General features: G+C 41.0%; 1 protein-coding gene across 1 annotated transcript in view; it reads right to left on the reverse strand.

The window, feature by feature from the left end:
* The window catches only part of tnksa (tankyrase, TRF1-interacting ankyrin-related ADP-ribose polymerase a), a 99,830-nt gene that overhangs the window by 42,630 nt on the left and 38,087 nt on the right, over positions 1 to 19,113 (reverse strand). Inside the window, exon 6 of the mRNA XM_030435292.1 lies at positions 16,145 to 16,220. Within this exon, the coding sequence (XP_030291152.1) occupies positions 16,145 to 16,220 (76 nt within the window). The remainder of the gene's footprint in view (positions 1 to 16,144; positions 16,221 to 19,113) is intronic.

Genomic DNA, 19,113 nt, shown 5'->3' on the forward strand with positions numbered 1-19,113 from the left:
TTATGTTAAGATGACTTCAATGAGAAGGGGTGCCTGTTTTTTTTTTGTTTTTTTTTCATATATCTTAAAAGCTAAAACCATCCTCCATGGTGTTTTAGATTACACCCTCTGTGACCTGAGCAGGCGGCACAGATCAGCCCGCTGATTGTCAGTGAGGTAGCCACTCTCGACCCTTCACATTGCCATCACCCCCTAGGATCTGGTGTGAAAGTGCAAAGACTCGTCCATGTCATGCACACACTCATGTCACTGCAGTGCAAGCGATTCTGGTGACGACCACATAATGCGCTGAAAGAAGAACGCCATCAAGTCATGACTGTGGGGCGGCAGCAGGCTGATGGTGTAGGGGGAGTAAAGGTAGGGTGCTTAGAGGAGAAGACCAGGAGTTGTGACTCGTGACGTTTAACAGCTGCACAGTGGCACACTTCACCAAGATCTTAGGACGAAACATCAACACGATATCCATCCAACAAGCTAATTAAAACCTCAAAAACAGTGCATCAATCTGAGCAGAGGAAGCCGGCCGTGAGCAGACGACTTACCAGCATTTTTTGGGGATGTCAGCTGCTATCAATGTTGCCAAATAAAAACATCAACAAAGCAAAATCAAACAACAGCTGTGGTTATATGGACAATATCTCTTAAATCCCAAAGAAGTCATTGTGATTAGAGATTCCAACTATTGTTTGCATGGATGCTAAATAAAGTGATCAGATAAGACGTGCACTCGCATGCAACAGAGCAACTAATCAGAAAATAACTTTTTTGTAGCTCCGCTAGATGTGAAGCGTCTAATCTCCTGGATATTTAACAGAAAAATACGTTTTGTTCCAACTAGAAAATGTAATTTCTTTATTTATCATTCCGTCTATTCATCCGATTTTCAATATGGACCCTCCGCGTTTGGTTGGATTTCACCGTCTTTACAAACTCTTATCTGAACAAGTCTGTTTCAAAGCCTTTAGCAGTCAAAGCATTCAATCCTTAAATCTCTTAATATTTCCAACACAGGTCAGTTCTGTTTTGCTAGTTCCATGTGGAAGCAACGTCACCAATGTTAGCCCCCACGTGAGTCGAACAAGCACAGGTAAGATATTTGCTCCAACAACAGAGAACAGATATGAGTATAAGGCACACACATTTTCCTACTGTAAGAATTACAAAAAGGTTTACAGCACCCCTCACTTGATTGAAAATTAATTCAGATCGGCTCAGTATCTCCCAAATGAGGTGTTTACATGAGGCACTTCTGCTCTGATTTGGCTATTATTCTGATTATAAGTGGAATTTTAGCGTCGATGTTAACAAAGCTGATGATTGCTGCGTTCAGATATTGCTACTTTTTAGAACATCAGTATTTCTTGCCGTCATAGATAGTTTTCCTATTATAAAGCTCTTCTAAAAAGGTTGTTCAAGGTCCAGTTAAAGAGAAACATTTCTCTTTAAAAATAGAGACCACGACATAATTTCATAAGCCATGATGCAAAACCTTAGCAACATCAAAAGTATAAAATTGTTTACAAAGCACTGGTTTCCAAACTGAAGAAAACACTTATATTCCCACTGCTGGCTGTCTGATATTATTCAGCACACAGTACTGTACAGTAGTTTCAAAAGGTTACACGGACACGACACTGGAACTCCTATGACAGAAGACATAAGTCCAACTTTGATCAGAAAAGTGGCATTAGCTGTCGCAACTAAGGGCCTTCTTTAATCTGACAAAAGTAAAAAATTAAGCTCCAGGTGTCATTTCACTTTGAACCGACTCCAGCTCGAGGAGATCTTGAAAAATAGATCATCTTTGGTGATCTCTGCTGCTCACTCAGGAGTTGAGCTGAGACGCGGCAGCAGCAGTGAGGCAGAGCTGGGAGGACAGCTGGTACACTCGTATTTACAGGATGTGACAGCAGCATTTGCAAGGAGCAGGACATCGTACACAGTTAGTCATCATCCTCATTTCAAATGCAGCGTCGTTCTGTGTGTATGTGTGTGTGTGTCCAGTGTGCTTGTGCCTGAGTACGTGTTACTGCAAATTGTTCTGGATGCACACAAACAGAAAAAAACGACAAACGTGTAAAACATTAATCAGGTCCTCAGTACATTTTAAAGCTTTAGCTCCAGTGAGTTAGGCCTTAGACACACAAACACACACGCACACACACACACGCACACACACACGCACACACACACACACACACACACACACACGCGCACGCGCAGGCACGCGCACGCACGCACACGCACTCTTGCATCACTATGATGTCGTTGCCAGGGTCAGACTGATTAAGCTCCACCTCCTCAATCTGTCAACCCTGTGAGAAGAGGAACGGGAACATGCATATGTGTGTTCATGTGTGTGTGTGCGATCCGTCTGCCACACATAAACATCATCACTGCCTCAGTACGTCTTGTATTGAATTCTTCACACATAAGCTTATTTGGATTTAAGTAATTTAAAAGCAACTCCTGCTGAAACTTTTATTATGATCCTTATGGCCTCAGAAGCCACAAGCCAATAGTGCAAATAATCAAAAGCGTCAGTCATTTATTATTTATCTGAGGCATCCTACATCCAACATCCTCCAACAACCCACCAGGGCAGCCTCTTCTTGCTCTAGTCCACTGAGTTAGTGAAACAAAGCCATTCTACTTCTTCCATAACATCATATCGACCTTTCAGATGGGAGAGAATTCAAAAAAAGATGTTTTTTTATGAATGCTCTTAAGGCAACCAAAAGGGCATCAGCAGTTCTGTGAGCAGAAATAGATAAGACCAGGTTGGTTATTTAGAAAAACATTCAACAGACCACATTGACATGGCGAACATTTCTTCCTGCAGGCAAACTCAGGATGGGAAGCTCAAATTAGACAACAACTAACGTTACCTAGTAAGTTACCAGACATGTAGTTCTACCTTGAAATGTGACCCAATGTTCTTCTGGATACATGATATGATAGTAAAGGTGTAAATTAACTCTGTAGTATATACTATCAATGCACATCTTAAACACATTTGTTTAAATAAAACACACTGGATGTCATCAAATGGCTAGGAAGCGGTTGAAAGCTACAGGTAGCGGAAAGGTAACCAAATATGTAGATATACCTTGAAATATGGTCCAGTGCCCTTCTGGATTTTCATTAGCCATTATCCTATCACACTTGATTATTTGTACTATTGGCTTGTAAAATATAAAGCGGAGTCAGTGGCAGTAGGAGGCAGTTAGCCTAGCTTAGCATAAAAGCTGGAAACAGAAACAGCATGGCTATGTCCAAAGCTCAAATGCATTCTAGCCGTTTTTCCCTACTACAGCTTTATGCTAAGCTAAGCTAACCGTCTTCCTGCTTTAGCTACATTTAGCAGGCAGACATTAGAGGTATCAATCTTATTATTTATATCTGGCCAAGGTTTTTTTCTTCTGTGTTGTTTTTCCTTGCATGCTACACTGAATTTTGTTTACCTTTAAAATGGTATTAGTCTTTTTTGTGAATGGATGTTGACGAAGAATTAAAACCATTTGTTAGTTTGATGTAGTTCATATTTGGTGCCCTTCAACGGTCGTTTCTTCCTCTGAGGACTGAATACATTGCTCTAAAGTGAAAAACCAAGTGGACGATATTTCAAACAGATGCAATCGGCACTCACAGTGGCAGACTCAAAGTGAACAATAGCAATAAAAAAAACCACTCTGTTGTGTTTTAATCATCTAAAAGCCTTTTTGTGAGGTGGAGGGGTGTCAGGAGAGGAGGAAGGGAAGCGGATGAAGGAGGGACATATGGGAGGAAAATGAAGGAAGCAGGAAGCGAGGAGAGATGTGGAGGACATGTTCGAGCCAAGATGGAAAATACTAATCTTTCTTTCTGACTTCCCCTGGTAGCATTTGTCTTCTTTTTATTTATACCCCTTCCCAGCATGAAACACTATGCATCTGAATGGTAGCTGCAAACTGATGCAGTCTATAAGATACTGCTTTAGTTGGTGAACTAACAGCAGACACACTTGTCTAAAAAAACACCACAGAAAAATAATAAGACTATGAAAAATACCAACCACACATTTAGGTTTAACGCATCATTTAAAAACACATGGGGTGTGTAATCTGCTGCTGTGCTAGTTCCTTCTTTGTTATGTATTTCCATTTTTCTTTAACCTCTCTTACATCCTCTCCCTCTCTCCCTCTTCCTGTTCTCTTTACGAGCCTGTCAAGCTGTTCCCATGACAACGGTGACTGCTAGCTGTCAGCAGTTGCCATAGCAATGAGTAATGATCTATCCGGGAGGGCGAACAGCCACATCTGGTTGGTTTGTTTGGTGTCATTTGCATGAGTGCACGAGCCTCTGATGGTTATTCCTTAAACAACATTATCTTTATTCTTTTACTTTAAAATCCTTCTGAGGGTGGACTGACTTGTAATACGATGAATCATGCCTCTGTCATTCACGCTCTACACCCGAGGCCTGTTCTTCAGTCGTGTCACTTGGGTGGGCGTGTACAATCTCCTGCAAGAAGTTTGTTACACTTTATGGCACTATATTAGAATCCACCAACTTGCTGGTTAAAATGGATCTTTATCTATTGAGATAATTTATTCTGTTTTTTTTTTCTCTAATGTCCTCCAGCTGCTCTGCCTCAACTCTCTGTGATTTACGGTGTTTAATGGACAGATAGCTTTACTTGTCGCTTAAGTACACGCCAACTGCTGCTAACTATAGCTGCCGCTAGCTAGTCAGCTTAGTTCGCCCTGCAGGTAGCCGACTCTGTTCAGACTGACTGGGAGCTTGTGGTTGCTTTGGACCACGAGCAGGAGCAGCTTTTTTAAGGGCCAGACAGGGGAATGCTGTTGGGGAGCGGCACCGGAATGGGCACCAGAACCAAGGTCGGGTGAGGGAGCGACAGAACCTGGGTCAGCAGCCTCTACAACAATCATGACAGAGTCTAAGAGGCTTGCTGGCTTGCTATGTGTCTTGGTTTGTTTTATTTGCTTGATTTTGGCTGTTAGCAACATTTTCGGCTTGCTATGTTTTATCATAAGCAACATAATCACAACAAATGCATAGCTGTGCATATTTATGAAAGATGTGTATATGTGAGTTGGACTACGGAACTGTAAGTTCAAAGACATATTTGCTTTTAATAACACGTTTGGGTACGCACAAGGGCTGACTGCCGTATACTGCGACCCTTTGGAGCATCGGTTGTGCAAGTTATTGGAAAGCTACGCGTTTGCAAGGTGCAACTTGAGGCAATTTAACTCATGATATCACAGTGCCACAAACTGCCCGGCTTCTACAGATTCCAGGAAATAAATTATGCAACATATAAATTCAATTTTAACAAATGAAAAAAAATGAAAAACCATGGCAGAATGTAGGTGAAATAAATAGCTGAACCAAGAGGTGCAACGATGTGGTCTGCAGCCTTAGCGTGAGCATCAATCAGGAAAGGGGATCCGTCTGTTTCTCACAAGAAAAGCCATCCTTTTCATAAAAATGTACTTTTGGGGTTATAAACATCTCCTGCTGCGGAAGAAAAAAATGTCACTGATGTGTGGATTCTTACCAATCAATCATCAGAATGGCAGAAACACAGAACACACCCTGTTGACACACACATTCATCTTACTGTTGTATTTTTACTGCACGGCTTGAACAGATGTAATAATTCTGTGCTGGATAATGGATCAACAGTTCCTGATGTTCCTCGGTAAGTCATCAGTTTTATTCCTGTGGTGCGGAGTTCAGAGGGAGGACAGTGTCGTCATGCATCAGACTAACATGCATTAAAACATCTTTCTAATGTGTCTAAAGCAAACTGTTGCTGTTTCTACTCAGATTTAGTGCCTGAATATAATCATCAATCATTATGTCCTCCAAAGTGCAAAGAAACCTGAAACTACAAGTTTCCCAAAGGTCCCTATTGAAAAGTTAACTTTAACTAAAAAGACTGATTAAATAAAGGATTCAGTCAATCTGTCAAACAGACGCCCCCACATGAGTGCGTGTAGTCATTGTGTTAATTAAAAAAAGGTTTTTTTTTTACTACACAAAGGCTTAGAAGATGAGGTTAAAAAGAAACAAAATCTTGTCAAATTTAATGAGAAATATTTGTGAGGTGCTTCGGGTTTCCAATAAAACCATTTTGAATTTAAGAGTAAAACTTTGATGTCAAACTGAATAGTAGGGATGTCCCGATCAGGTTTTTTTTTACCCCGATCCCGATCAGACTCCTTTAATATTTAGTTAATGCCGACACCAAGTCCCGGTCTGATACTTAGCCTTAACTAATATTTTTCTGGATAATACAGCTGCATTAAGAAAAAAAGAACCTTCATCCAAGCTGTTCTTTAATAGGTTTTTTTTTATTTTGTTGAAACAAAGTATATACTTTCATATGGCTCTTTCTTATTCTGCATATGCTATTGCAACATTGGCCTCCACCTTCCTTGTGTTGGCAGGTTAGTCTGTGATGCTGCACTGTGACAGCAGACCCTCGTGTGCAGCCAGCTGAAGTGTGTGCGTGATGCAGCCCACGCTTAGTACCTCCATATCATCATTGCTTTTTCATATTCCTTCCTTCCTTGTCTATTTTACACTCGTTCAGCATTTCCTCGATTGTCTGTCATGCTCTGCTGTATGAGACCCTCAAAACTAGTGCGCATACCGGCACGTTGTAACTTGAAAGTGGAGTCAATGCAATGTAATGCTGAGATGATAGGGCATACCGGGGATTCAAGAACCCCAGATGATGAAGATAACCCTGATCCTCTACGACAGAGATGAGCTGGTTATCCAGAGCAATGAATTCAGTTACCTTCTCTGTAATAGTTTTGGCCATGTTGCTGTCTCGAGGATATTTCTCTTTGCTTTTGACAGTATCCGCGAGTGTTAGTTGCTTTGGTGTCTTTGCCTTTGTTGCTTGAGCGAACTCATTGTATTTCTTGAGTGTTTGTTTTTTTATGTGCCGTACGAAATGTTTAGTATTAAATGCAGCTCTTTTGTCACTCCCTTGCAAAGCGGTGGTATTGCACATGTTACATGTTGCTGTTGGACTGCTTTTGATTTCCGCACTGCAGACATTTCATCCACGGGTTTGCCAGAGTAACGAGTAAAAAATGCCCATATTGGCAACCGAATCCCGGTCCTGCAGATCGGATCGGGACTTCCATACTACATGGTGTTAAATCTATTTTGTGCTCGACACTTTGCAAACTTAGTACTCAGGTCAGGGCTGCACATCCGCAAGTGGATGCACTAACAAGATGAGTAGTGTCAGATGACTGGATCGATAAATATATTAGCAAATCTGTGTGTTATTCTCCTGACTGACACGCACCCACACACACATTACAAGGTGAAGACAGCTCAGCCAAGCCAACAGCTCGGAAGACAGATAACCAACAGCTAGTCTTTTCATCTAATGCTCCCTGTGCACACTTGCACAGTCAGACACACAGAAACACACACGCTGATATCTCAGCCATCACCTGTCAATCAGCTCTGCCTCTAAGCTACAAACACAGACTTTTTTCCAAGGAGCTGAGGGCTGCATGCAAAGTTTAAAGCTCGGAAAGTTACTTCAGGAAAACATTCCTTGAAAGCAACAGAAAGTGCCCCTTTCACTTGCGGTCTGGGACGGACATGTCAGGTTTATATCTGCTGTTAGCTGACTTGTATGTAATAAGTCTAAACAAAATGTCCAGACTTGCCAACACCACAGATCATTATATGTTTTAACATTGTTTCAAGGGTGGTTTTTTAATGCAGTCTGGTAAATTTCCCCACAAATGTCAATGGAGAAGCCTGTATTAGTTATAGTTAAATGTGTTTGTAAATGACAGGTTTACTGTCAATATGTTATATTCTTTAATACATTTTGTGTAAGTGGTGAAATCAGTTGAAACTTTGTTTTGAAAAGGCTGCAGGGAGGTACGACACATTTTAGACATGGAACTGGATGCATTTTAGACGTGAAGCTGACACTTCTTATAAGGTAAGAAATATCTTAACATATTGCAAATAATACCGAATTTGGTACGAATTATTTATATTATGCGTAGCTGTTTCACAAAGTTTGTAATGTTTTTTTCTTGTGGTGATATGCCGTTTTGAGTAAGAATTAAATAGGTGGCCAATTCTCACATACTGCACCTCTGATTTAACATTTTTAAGACACAAAAAGTGTTACAGCAGATTCTTCCTGATAAACTACCTGGACACCTGAGAGCTGCAGCCGGTACGTTGTTCCCAGACAACAACATGCCAAGGGCTTGGATAAGAGCAAGAGATTAAATTTGTCACTGACAAAAGTTTATTAAAACTTTTCCTTTCCCTATTTGTCATCTGTCACCTGATCAGTTAACAGATGCCTCTGGATATTTTTAATCTCTGTCACAACAGAGCAGGAGTCTAATATCTTTTTCAGACAGGGCATCGGGTTACATTTAGATTCTCGCTGTGAAAAATCCCCTGTCAAGCACAATTCAGACATTCCGACGACCTTGTTCTCCTGTATTTGTAAGCAAGTGTGAACTTCGACCAAGACAAGAGTCAAACAGGCTGGGCTCTGATCTGTGGAGTCATCAGGACCCAAGAGGGGGCCGACAAATGAGAGCTTAATATCTAAGGAGGGTTTCCAGGCAAGTTGGCGCATTTTTCAATACAGAGATGTCAGTACTGGGAATGAAAAGGGCCTCAGGAAACAGCGCACCTTACATGCCAGCATAGAGCACCTGCAACTTTCCCTTGTAACGGCGCTGTCATGTGAACTCTGGTGGCCTTGAAACTGACAGACTGCCGTAAAAAGGTTGTCAGACAAGTCAAAACATGGCTGACTCCAGAGGTGGCTAAAGTACACATATTCTTCACTCAGGCTGAATCACAGACACATGTGTGAAATAAGACTCTGCTATAAGTGAAAGCATTGATTCAACTACTTCACTTCAGTAAAAGTAAGAAAAGCACAAGCTCTGAAATGTCCTCACATCAATTCAATGTATTTCAAAGACAATCAAACTAAAAGACAGGATATGCAGGATTTGTCCGAGCTATTTGTAACCTACTTGACAATAAACCTGATTCTGTTAATAAATTCATTCTAAATATCTCCCATTCAACTGTCATTAGCTCATTTTAATACTTTGGTCAAGGAGGTTATGTTTTCATCTCTGTGTGTTGGTTGGTTGGTTGGTGACCAGGATTACACAACAACTACAGAACAGATTTCCACAAAACTGGGAAGTAGGATGTGTCTCTGCCCAGAATAGACCCGTGAACTTTTGGTGTGGGTCCAGATGAAGAGACGGATCCAGGAATGTTTTTCAACACATTTCTCATGATGCATGGATCCTGATGAAAAACATTTGGTGTATTTAGGTGGCTGGTATCTATCTTAATACAATTTAATGCAAATCCTAGATCTGGTGAGTTTAAAATGATATAGGGATATCCAGATTGATATTGATTAGGCTTGATTGAATTAAAGGCAACTGTTAGGCCTTAGTGGAGGTATGCGCTCTACTGAGTGCCATTCTAGTTTAATTCTGTGATTTTTTTTTTTTTATACCTACAAACATTTCCTTTTCCTCATCACATTTCTGTTTCTCTATCACGTGTATGGCCAGAGAAGTGACTGGTCCAACCTAATGTTACTGTGTCTGAGTAAAAGGAATAGAGTCGTTTCTGTTTCCAATACAACTTTAATCATCAAAATAACGACATCTGATTATTTTGGACATATTCAGTTATATTCTTGATTTGTCTGATATCTTTTGACTTCATATAGTTAAGTTCTGGGTCTCCAAAGTAAATACTACCCACTCATTTTAGTGATGCAGATGTTAATCTTAAAAACAACATTTTCAAATGGCCCTGAATTATAAAAAGGGTCTCTAAGTCTTTTCAGAAAGTTAAAATATCCACTTTATTCCTGAAAGTTCACTTTAGAAGATGCATGTTTTCACCAGATAGGGATAAAAAAAAATAAAAAGAATCCCACTGTCAGTCAGCGTGGTGCTCTCAGCAGGATAAGCTCCCATAATCAACATTTAAACAAGGCTTCAATGAAAGTCTTTTCTCTCCTCTTCCCTCTCTCGCTCTCTGAATCTGAATCCTGGTCTTGCTCCTCAGCTGTCTGTCTCTTTGATGTTCGAGCCAGCTAGGACGCGAGTGGGTGCGATGATTCTCGCTGGTAAGATATAGATCCAAAACTCACGATATTCACAAACACACATTCAACACCAGACGGTGCTCAGCGGAGTCCAAAACATGAAATGTATTCCATGAAAAACAAACAGAAAAACTAGATTTCCAGCGCCACTACTGACAGTCGGTCTGACTGAAGCCTGTAGGAAACGTTACAGAACAGAAAATTATTCTGTGAGGCCCGTATGTAATGTGTATGTGTGTGTGTGATCAGCAGGCAGTTCAAAAGCACAGGCTTTTTCCCTGAGGAAGCAATGTCTGCAGGAGCAAGTGTGTGTGTGTGTGTGTGTGTGTATGTGTATGTGTGTATGTGTGTGTAGGAGTGAGCGGTAGGTTTCAATAGAGGCAGCTTGATAACGCTCTCCACTCAGCTGTGTTAATAATATCCCACTCTGATGGGCTCTCAATCATTGGAGAGCACACACTAACACACACATACACACGCACACACACACACAGAGTGGCAGCTGTTATATTGCTGTTGCCTATACTACAGAGCAGTGTAATAAGAACATAAAGCTCTTACTAGAATTAGAGCTGTGGAGAGAAAAACAGTTTTATATAGGATGAAGATAAAGGAGCAGGTCACTACGTGCTCAAACATAGGTGGACAATACATCATTAAACTCATATGTCACTATTGTACATTTTGTTCCAGAATGCACAAATGTGAAAGCGTCCTCTCTACTGAAAACCTCAAATTCTCCCCCACCAAAACCTGGAAAAGGCTGTTCCAGAGCGGAGCTACAGTATGTGGTCAGAGGTGTCCACATACTTTTGGCCCCTCACTATACGTCTCCCTCCCTCTCTCTTTGTGTGCGTATGCTTTGAACGTGCAAAGCCTTTTTTAATTCCCCAAGAGGCCGTCCGCAATCAACATTTATGCTGCAGATCTGTGCGTTTGCATGTGTGGTTGGAGAGGGGAGACTAAGAGCGTGTGCCACTTCTAATTAAAATTAAACCGAGGAGAAGGGGAAGTGGGAGGAAGATGAGGAAGAGATGAGAGGGAGGCAGAGAGAGCGAGAGAGAGGAAGAAGAAGTGGCAGTTGTCTAATTTAAAGGGATGCATCATTATTATCAATCATTAGGATTCTTCCACGCTCTGTTTTGTCCCCGATTATCATTAGTGTCCTCATAACAATTTGTCTGTGCATGTGTCACTGTGTGTGTGTGCGTGTGTGTGCATTGTCATCTAACGTCACTCCATTATCCATCTCACTTTAAATCACATCAGCATTAAAACTTTAATCTAATTTTCTGTTACTTATACTCACTTTTAAGTCCCACGTCTGTCCCCACATCACATCAGTGTTTAGATGCTGGGGTTGGGTGGCCATACACATATATAACAGTGACAACAGTTGTCATCAGTTGTCTAAATTGCCTCTTGCTCTGTCTTAAATTGTTACCTACTGCTCCTTTAAGTGACATTATGTCATTTTTTTATCTTAATATAACAGCTTCAAAATCATGTTGATGGTTCACTGCCTTGTTTCAGCACTATGTAACTTTAGTGAGGATCACAGCGTCACATTCATGTTTACTTCAACAAACATAACAACATAACATAACATTGTTATGACGTCATGAGTTTTGTTTGTAGTTATCACCTACATTACATCTGACAAATTATTACAGACCTGGGATTTGTATTTATGACTAGTGTTGCATTAAAAAAACTGCAGGGGATGCCAAATGGCACAAAAGGCCAATATCTACATAACGTTGCTTCAACTACTCATACAATAAAACATTATTTGTATCTGAACCCCACCTTCAAAAAACGATTTAAATGTAAATCTTAACCAATTACAAACGACAGCTGTGTGACTGATTCAGGTTGAAATAAACAGTGAAAATGGAGCAGGAGGATTTAACAGTGTGAAATTACAATTAAATAGGAACCAATTTTCAAGCAGCTTTGTGTCTCCACAATTTTTGGAAGTATATGCAAATGAACAATTGCAAACTTCTGTCAATTTTTTTCCCGCATCCAGACCCCCCCCTCCTTCTGCCTCTCCCTCTCTTAAATCAAATGAGGGGCCTCGAACCAAACTCTGATAAAACTGTCAAAACTAGACACCGAAAAATGTTTTTAGAAAACATATTTTAGCACACTGTTAAGCTGCAAGAGAAGTTCCAGAGCTGGGTGTGGCGCCATATTGTTTATATTTTGTAAAAACGGAGGCTTAAAAACTCAGATCACATCGTACAAACAAGGCAGTGCTGATCATGTAAACGCGTTCCTCTTCATCGTCTATTTCTGAAGATGTTTTCAGAAAGATATCTTAGTGTACTGCTTAGCTGTAATGTGATACTGTTTGTTACCAGCTGGCCGCCTTACTGTTCCTGTTTAAAAAACAAAATCTTAGCTAAAAACCAGAACCGCCAAACTCGCACTACATCACCTATTGGCGTTTATTGGTCCGATGTGGCACAGTGCATTCTGGTTGTAGTTGTTCTAAATTTTGAGCCCTTGTTATCTATTTGCTCAGGTCATTAAACACCAATTTCAACGAATACTTTCTTCTTCCTACTGTAAAGACCTAGTTTCACGCAAGGGCCATCTGTCCAGTAGTGAAATCTGACTATTAGAAATGCATTGGGCTGTGTTGCATGACTTTTATTGAAAAAGTTGTGCTTATACAGTCATAAAAATGTGACGATAAACTTTATGAAAAGTGTCCATGATAAAAGAAAATTTCAATTTGACAGATTTATGACTGCTCGGATGGATATCTGTGTTTAACTAAATCAATCTGGATCCATTCAGAGCTTGCTATCTGCTCATGTTCAACTCATTCATTTATATCTATGTATTGATGAGCATTTATCCATTCTCTGCCCTGGTGTCTTGATTTCCATTAGTGGATTTAGTCAAAGGACAAGAATGAGAAGTCGGAAAGTTCTTGCTGTCCCTTAGCTTCCACCTAATGTCTGCAGCTATTACGCAGATTTCACTCGACAATTTCTGTTAGCAGTGGGAATGTAAATCCCCATCACCCTATTCAATTACCCTAAGACCATAACGAGGATAAAACTGCACCGGCGTGAAAATACATTCCAGCTACTGTGCACGACTGCTTTCAGTCAGAGCAATTAAAGAGCATTACAAATACAGACTGCGCAGGAGAGGTCATTTCAGACTATGTCTGAGCGCAGTTTTTATATTCTGGACATGGTCGCATTCACTCACTTATGAGCCGTTAAATTTCAACGTCTCTCTCGACGATCTCTCATGTTTGTCCCCCGAGTCTCCGAAGAATTTCAAATTACACGGTTTTCCCTCGGGGGTATCACATCCCCAGCAGGCCACCTGCACGGATAATAGCCAGAGGACGCTCTCTCACAATTACGGTATGATGCCGATGTGATGGATACAAGCTGCAGCTGAGCATCATCAACAACACTGAAGTACCCATGATTATAGGAACGAGTCTCCTCAAGGCTGTTATAGCATTTATGTGACAGTTCCCGAGAGCACAGCGAAAAAAATGCTCCCTTTGCTTTCCTGGTTATGCTGGCAGTTGTCATAGCAACCAATAAAATACAGTGGGCTCCACTGTGGCGGGCAATAAATTACAGCAATCTCTGTTTCTTTGAGAAATGGGTCTGACCAATCAGATCTCTTCACGATAACTTGCTTTTTACAAACACTTTACACCAGCGTCCTCTGCCACCGAATAGGTGGCGCAAGGCATCCAATAATGCGCCGCAATTTGGGGGTTTTCTTGGGGAGTTTTAGTCTCACGTGATAAGCTAAATGTTGTAAAGAGACGTTAACTAATTCAGTTTGGCAGATTTATCAGCATCAATAGGATCTTTTATTGGCTGAACTTGGCTTCAATAGCGTCCAATGGCTGCGAGCTTCCACCAGTCACATGTGGACATACTACGTCACTGTTTTGCAACTTTCCAATGCTGACAAGAACGATGGTCAGAAAAGCCCCTAAGAGAAACCGAAGTCAAGAAGGGCCCGAAATCTGTTTGTCCACAGCCAAGCTGAGATCAATCCTGCTCAGCTCTCGAGAAAAAACTAAGAGTCAGCAGCCGTCTTTATTTCTGCCAGGTTCTGATATGGTGGACTACTGGGAGCACTTTGGCTAAAGCTGGAAAATACACAACTAGAAAAGAGCTCTTCCAGCTATTCATCTGATGAACTAATCAGTCACAAGCTAAACTTGCTGCTGTGACGCCAGTGAGCTCAAACTGAGGCTCGTGTCTCCCTGAGGATGGAAAATAATCTCCATTATAAGTGTTTTTATCTGTCGGACAGACCACTTAATTCAGCACGTCCAGCGTTTTTTTTCAAGCCACCACAATCTCAAATCTAACAACACCAGAATGAACTCCCGAGTGCGGAGCTGGCTGTTAAAACTCGGATCCAATTTTTGGTACTTGTCAAGCAAGCAAAACATGCAGCTAATTACAAAAAGGCTACGCACTCTATCCAACACAGAGGTGACCGGCACAAGAGACTCAAAGAAACCGAGCTCCTTCTAGTTCACTGAACCTCTTAAATATGGCCGGCTTTGTGCACCGCAGTACCTGAGATTAACCCACTCTAGGGTGGCTCTTAATTAACCAGGCTTTCCTCGGCTCAACCATGGCTGTATTCAGACAGCTGCAGAACAATGTGAAGTCCCATTTGTTCAAGGATGATCTGTGCCTGTTCTCACTGGGCATCAATTCAGAAAAAGTTGATCAGACCTTCCACATACTTACTTCTGACTCTAAGTGCATTCAGTCTTTTTTTTTGTGTTATATTCTCCCTCATGTTTACACACACATACACCAGACTGAATGATTTACAGTTCAACCCCAATAAGACCTGCATACAGCAGCTGCACTCTTGTGCTGCTACTTATTTTCCCCTGTACTGCTATGTTACCTGCAAATTTCAATATCAGTAAAGGAACATTTTTATCTTTACACTGCACATACATATTTGCACAGCTTCCTTCACAGTGCCAACGTCAAGTATACAACAGTGTGTGGCGAGGAGACTACAGATGTTTGTAGACACGTCATCACGCCAAAAATGGAAATTCATCTATTCACTGGTCAACTTTTATGGGTGAACTTGACTTGAAAACTATTCTGAATCTAACTTTCTGACATGTAGATATTTTAAAAATGTATAAATACGTGTGTATAGTATAGTGTAGTAGGAAGGTAGTGACTGGGACATTGAAGTTTACATTTTACGCTTTTTTTGGATTATCATGCAAACTGAGAAGTGGTCTTCGTTGTGTGTACATTAGAGGCTCAGGTTCACACAAACTTTAATGAACTTTTAACAAAAATCATTCAGTGAAGCTGTCATGGGAAATATGTAAAACATGTTTCTGTGTCAATCAACTTCAGTTAAAACCTTCCTATGCACGGTAAAGGTCACCGCACTGGGTGGTGCCTTCTTATACTTCTTGCCAAGTATGAGCAGACTCAGTACTCTCTGCTGTGATGTGTTTACTACGAAGCAGCTGCAGGAATAATGTGGTCTGCTCCCCTAACTCTTCAAAACTAATCTATCTCAATACAGGTGAACTACAGTCACAGCCAAAAACTGAAAAGAAACATTTCCACCTTCTGTATGCTCCTCAGTCAACTGAAAAAACTAAAATCAACGCTTAAAAAGCACAATTTACTATCATCGTGTTTGTGGTAGCCTGACTAGTGCTTTGTATGTTACTGCTATTGTTCAGCAGGAATGCTAATTTATTCACTGACGGGTTTTGTGACTTCATCCATTTTAATGACTGACGGCCAAGAAAGGGCGCAAACTGACCATTTGATACAACCGAAAACGACAGCCTCGTTTCACTTTCCCCCGATGGAAAAATAAATGATGAAACATTTCAGTGCCAGTTTGATGGTTTTCGTAACCCTAATGACTTTCCTGAAGGTGCAGAAAATGCCAGTGATCGTGCTTTGCTCCTACCTTGCGCCCGTCGCTCGCGTGGCAGTTGACGTTGAGTGGAGTAAGCAAGGCCATTAGCTTCTCCTCGTTTCCACTCCTGCGAAATGTACACACACAGACGCACACACATTATAGACAGAAAACATCCAACGCCACCGAGGATTAGCACTGTTCCTCAGCAGGAGACTGTGGGGGGGGGAAAATGAGGGCGAGTGAGATAAGAAGCTTGGGACTGAAGGGAGAGAGGAATTTCAGCCACAGAAACAGACAGACGTATAGAAATGTTTGGATCGGATGGTGTGTGTGTTTGTGTGTTTGTGTGTGTTCCTGATAACCTAGCTGTTACAAGCTATAGGAAATCTGTTAAAGAAGACAATTAAGCCAAGCTAGAGAAGAATTAACATTTGGTTTCTGCTGATGGCCTGTGCTTTCTGGTTCCTAGGCTCGCTGCCCTGGCATTGGGTGACCACAAGGAAAGTTTTGCCAAGGTAGCGGCCCGGTCCAGCCATCATCCCTGTGACAGCTGTAAAGGAAGAAGCTGTCAGATGGAAAGAAAAGGATTATTCTTCTATTCTCCCATGTTTCCCCCTCCTCTCCCTCCCCGCTTTTGCTTTTTTCGTTTCACTCCTTCCTTCTCTTTATTTCTGCATCTTTCGCATTCACATCCTCTCACTCTCATCTCATCCCAGCTGTCCACCTTTACCCTCCCGCTCAACCCTCGGTTATATCTTCTGCACCTTTACCTTCACCGCTTAGCTTCCTCCTTTCAGTTCTCTCATTTGTTGTCTTTATTTTCGCTCAGCTATCCACCTCCTACTGCCTGTGCCCGGACAACAAGAGAGCCTTCATTTCGATGCAAAAGACACCTTAAGGATTTAACAGGGACGAAGGACATGGCAGGTTGTATGTGTGTTTGTCCTTGTCTGTTTAATAGATGTAGGGGCAGCACAACTTAGCATCTAGTCAATTAACAATGATATGAATCAAGTCAGCATGTTGGGATATAGATTTGCTTAGGGCTGGGCGATACGGCTGAAAAATGTATCACGATATAAGTGTTACATATCAGTCGATATAGATAATTATTTATTTATTTATTTTTTTACCTATTTGAAATAAGAACAATTTGAAAAATAACCCTTTAAATGTCAACTACAGGTGAGATTTAAAAAAAATTTTTTTTTTTCAAGATTTCAGAATCAGAATCTAAGACATGAGCCAAAATAGTGTAGAAGTTGACATTGCTGCTTGACAATATGTTAACATCTTGAGCATTAGAGAACCTTTTTACCATCATTTTCTTCATGATTATATATCTTTTATGGAAACAGAAGTCAGTGGGCGACATGACATGGAAGCTATTGAGAAAAAAAAAATTATTTCTGCATATTAATATTCATATAAAGTAGAGGAAGCACTAAAGTACCATAAAAAATGGTGTGTCTCATTTGTCCAATTTACTTATACAATCTGCTGCTGGTTTGGCGTCACTGGGCCACATGACATGAAAGATATTGAAAAGAACTGCAATTATTTTGTATTAACATATTTATGCTAAGTAATTTAATGACGGTCCCTAAATCAGTTTTCAGCGATTCAGCGGGAGACTCTGGGAGGTGAGCTAACCATCCTCCTGCTGCTCACACTGGGCAAACCTCAGTAAAGTCACGGCTGGACCCGAGTGAATATCCGCGTATATCCAACCTAAAACTAACTTTACCCCGGTTCGACGAGTCGCCTTTTGCAACCTTTGAATAGGATGACGAGGATTTCAGTCACTCAACTTAAACGGTGACTTGTAGAAATTATACAAATAGCAGTAATGACAATAATAATCGATTTGAAGATAACTTAGGGTGTAGTGCTTTCACTGTGTGCAACTTAAATCCGCAATTCGCCCGTGATATTAAACCTACAGAAATCACGTCATCTTTTTTGCGGTGGCGCTGAATCCAGTAGAATGCATATAGGGGAAACACTGTCTAAGATACTGCCAAACTGGTTACGTGACCTTTCCTCTTATATCCACAATTTCCTCTCGCGCTGTCGCACTCATTTTCTCCTTTCACTCCACACCGTTCTTTGTGTTAGAGCAGTTATGAAGCACGATGGCAAAACATTAAAATACTACTGTGCATGTCACTCAACAGGTTGTTGCTAGGTTACCAAAGAGCGAGTGAGTTTGTTCATGCCACCAACCTTAGCTGGGCCGGGACAGGTCGAGAGGCCTAAGCCCTTCCTCTGCCCACATCCCCCAGAATGCCTTGCAGTCCTGGATCGGGGTTTTCTTCCTATTTTTTTCTAACAGAGTTTGTGAAATTATCGAACGTTCTATCGAATGTATTTTTTATTGATACTGATCACGTGTCTATCACGATAGATATCGTTATTGTTTTATCGCCCAGCCCTAGATTTGCTTTCGTGACGAAATAAATTGGAAGCCTGACCCACCAGCAGCTAGCTGTTTACACCTGATTCTAGTCTACACACTAAGCTAAGCTAACCCAACATAACCAGGTTGTGTCACCAGCTGTATCAGTCATATCAATTTTTTCATCAAACTCTAAAAAGCTAAAATGCCTAATACCTACATGTAAAAATGTTCCTTTAAAGGGTATTGCCACCAATTTCACACATTCAAGTGCTTATATAAAAATATGTGAAAAAATGCAATTGCATTTCCCTAACTGGCAGTTGCATGTTGGGTAATGTGTGCGCTAGGTTCTGAAAAGAAAGTCAAATTAATGAAATAAAAAAGCCTATTTTCAAACTGCCAATGATGACAACTGTGATACAGGATTGCAATGCTAAACCAGTGAGCCACTTTTCAAAACCTGCTGCCTACATTACCCACAATGCAAATTAGCCACTGAGCAACACTGGAGGTAATTTATCAGATTGTATCAAGCCTGTATCTGGAGCCACAAAAGCCTTTAAACTACTTTTTTTCCCCACACATGCAGTAGTACTCTTAGTGTAAAATTGGTGGA

The sequence above is a fragment of the Sparus aurata genome, chromosome 12 (assembly GCF_900880675.1).
Source record: "Sparus aurata chromosome 12, fSpaAur1.1, whole genome shotgun sequence".
NCBI classification, from domain to species: Eukaryota; Metazoa; Chordata; class Actinopteri; order Spariformes; family Sparidae; genus Sparus; species Sparus aurata.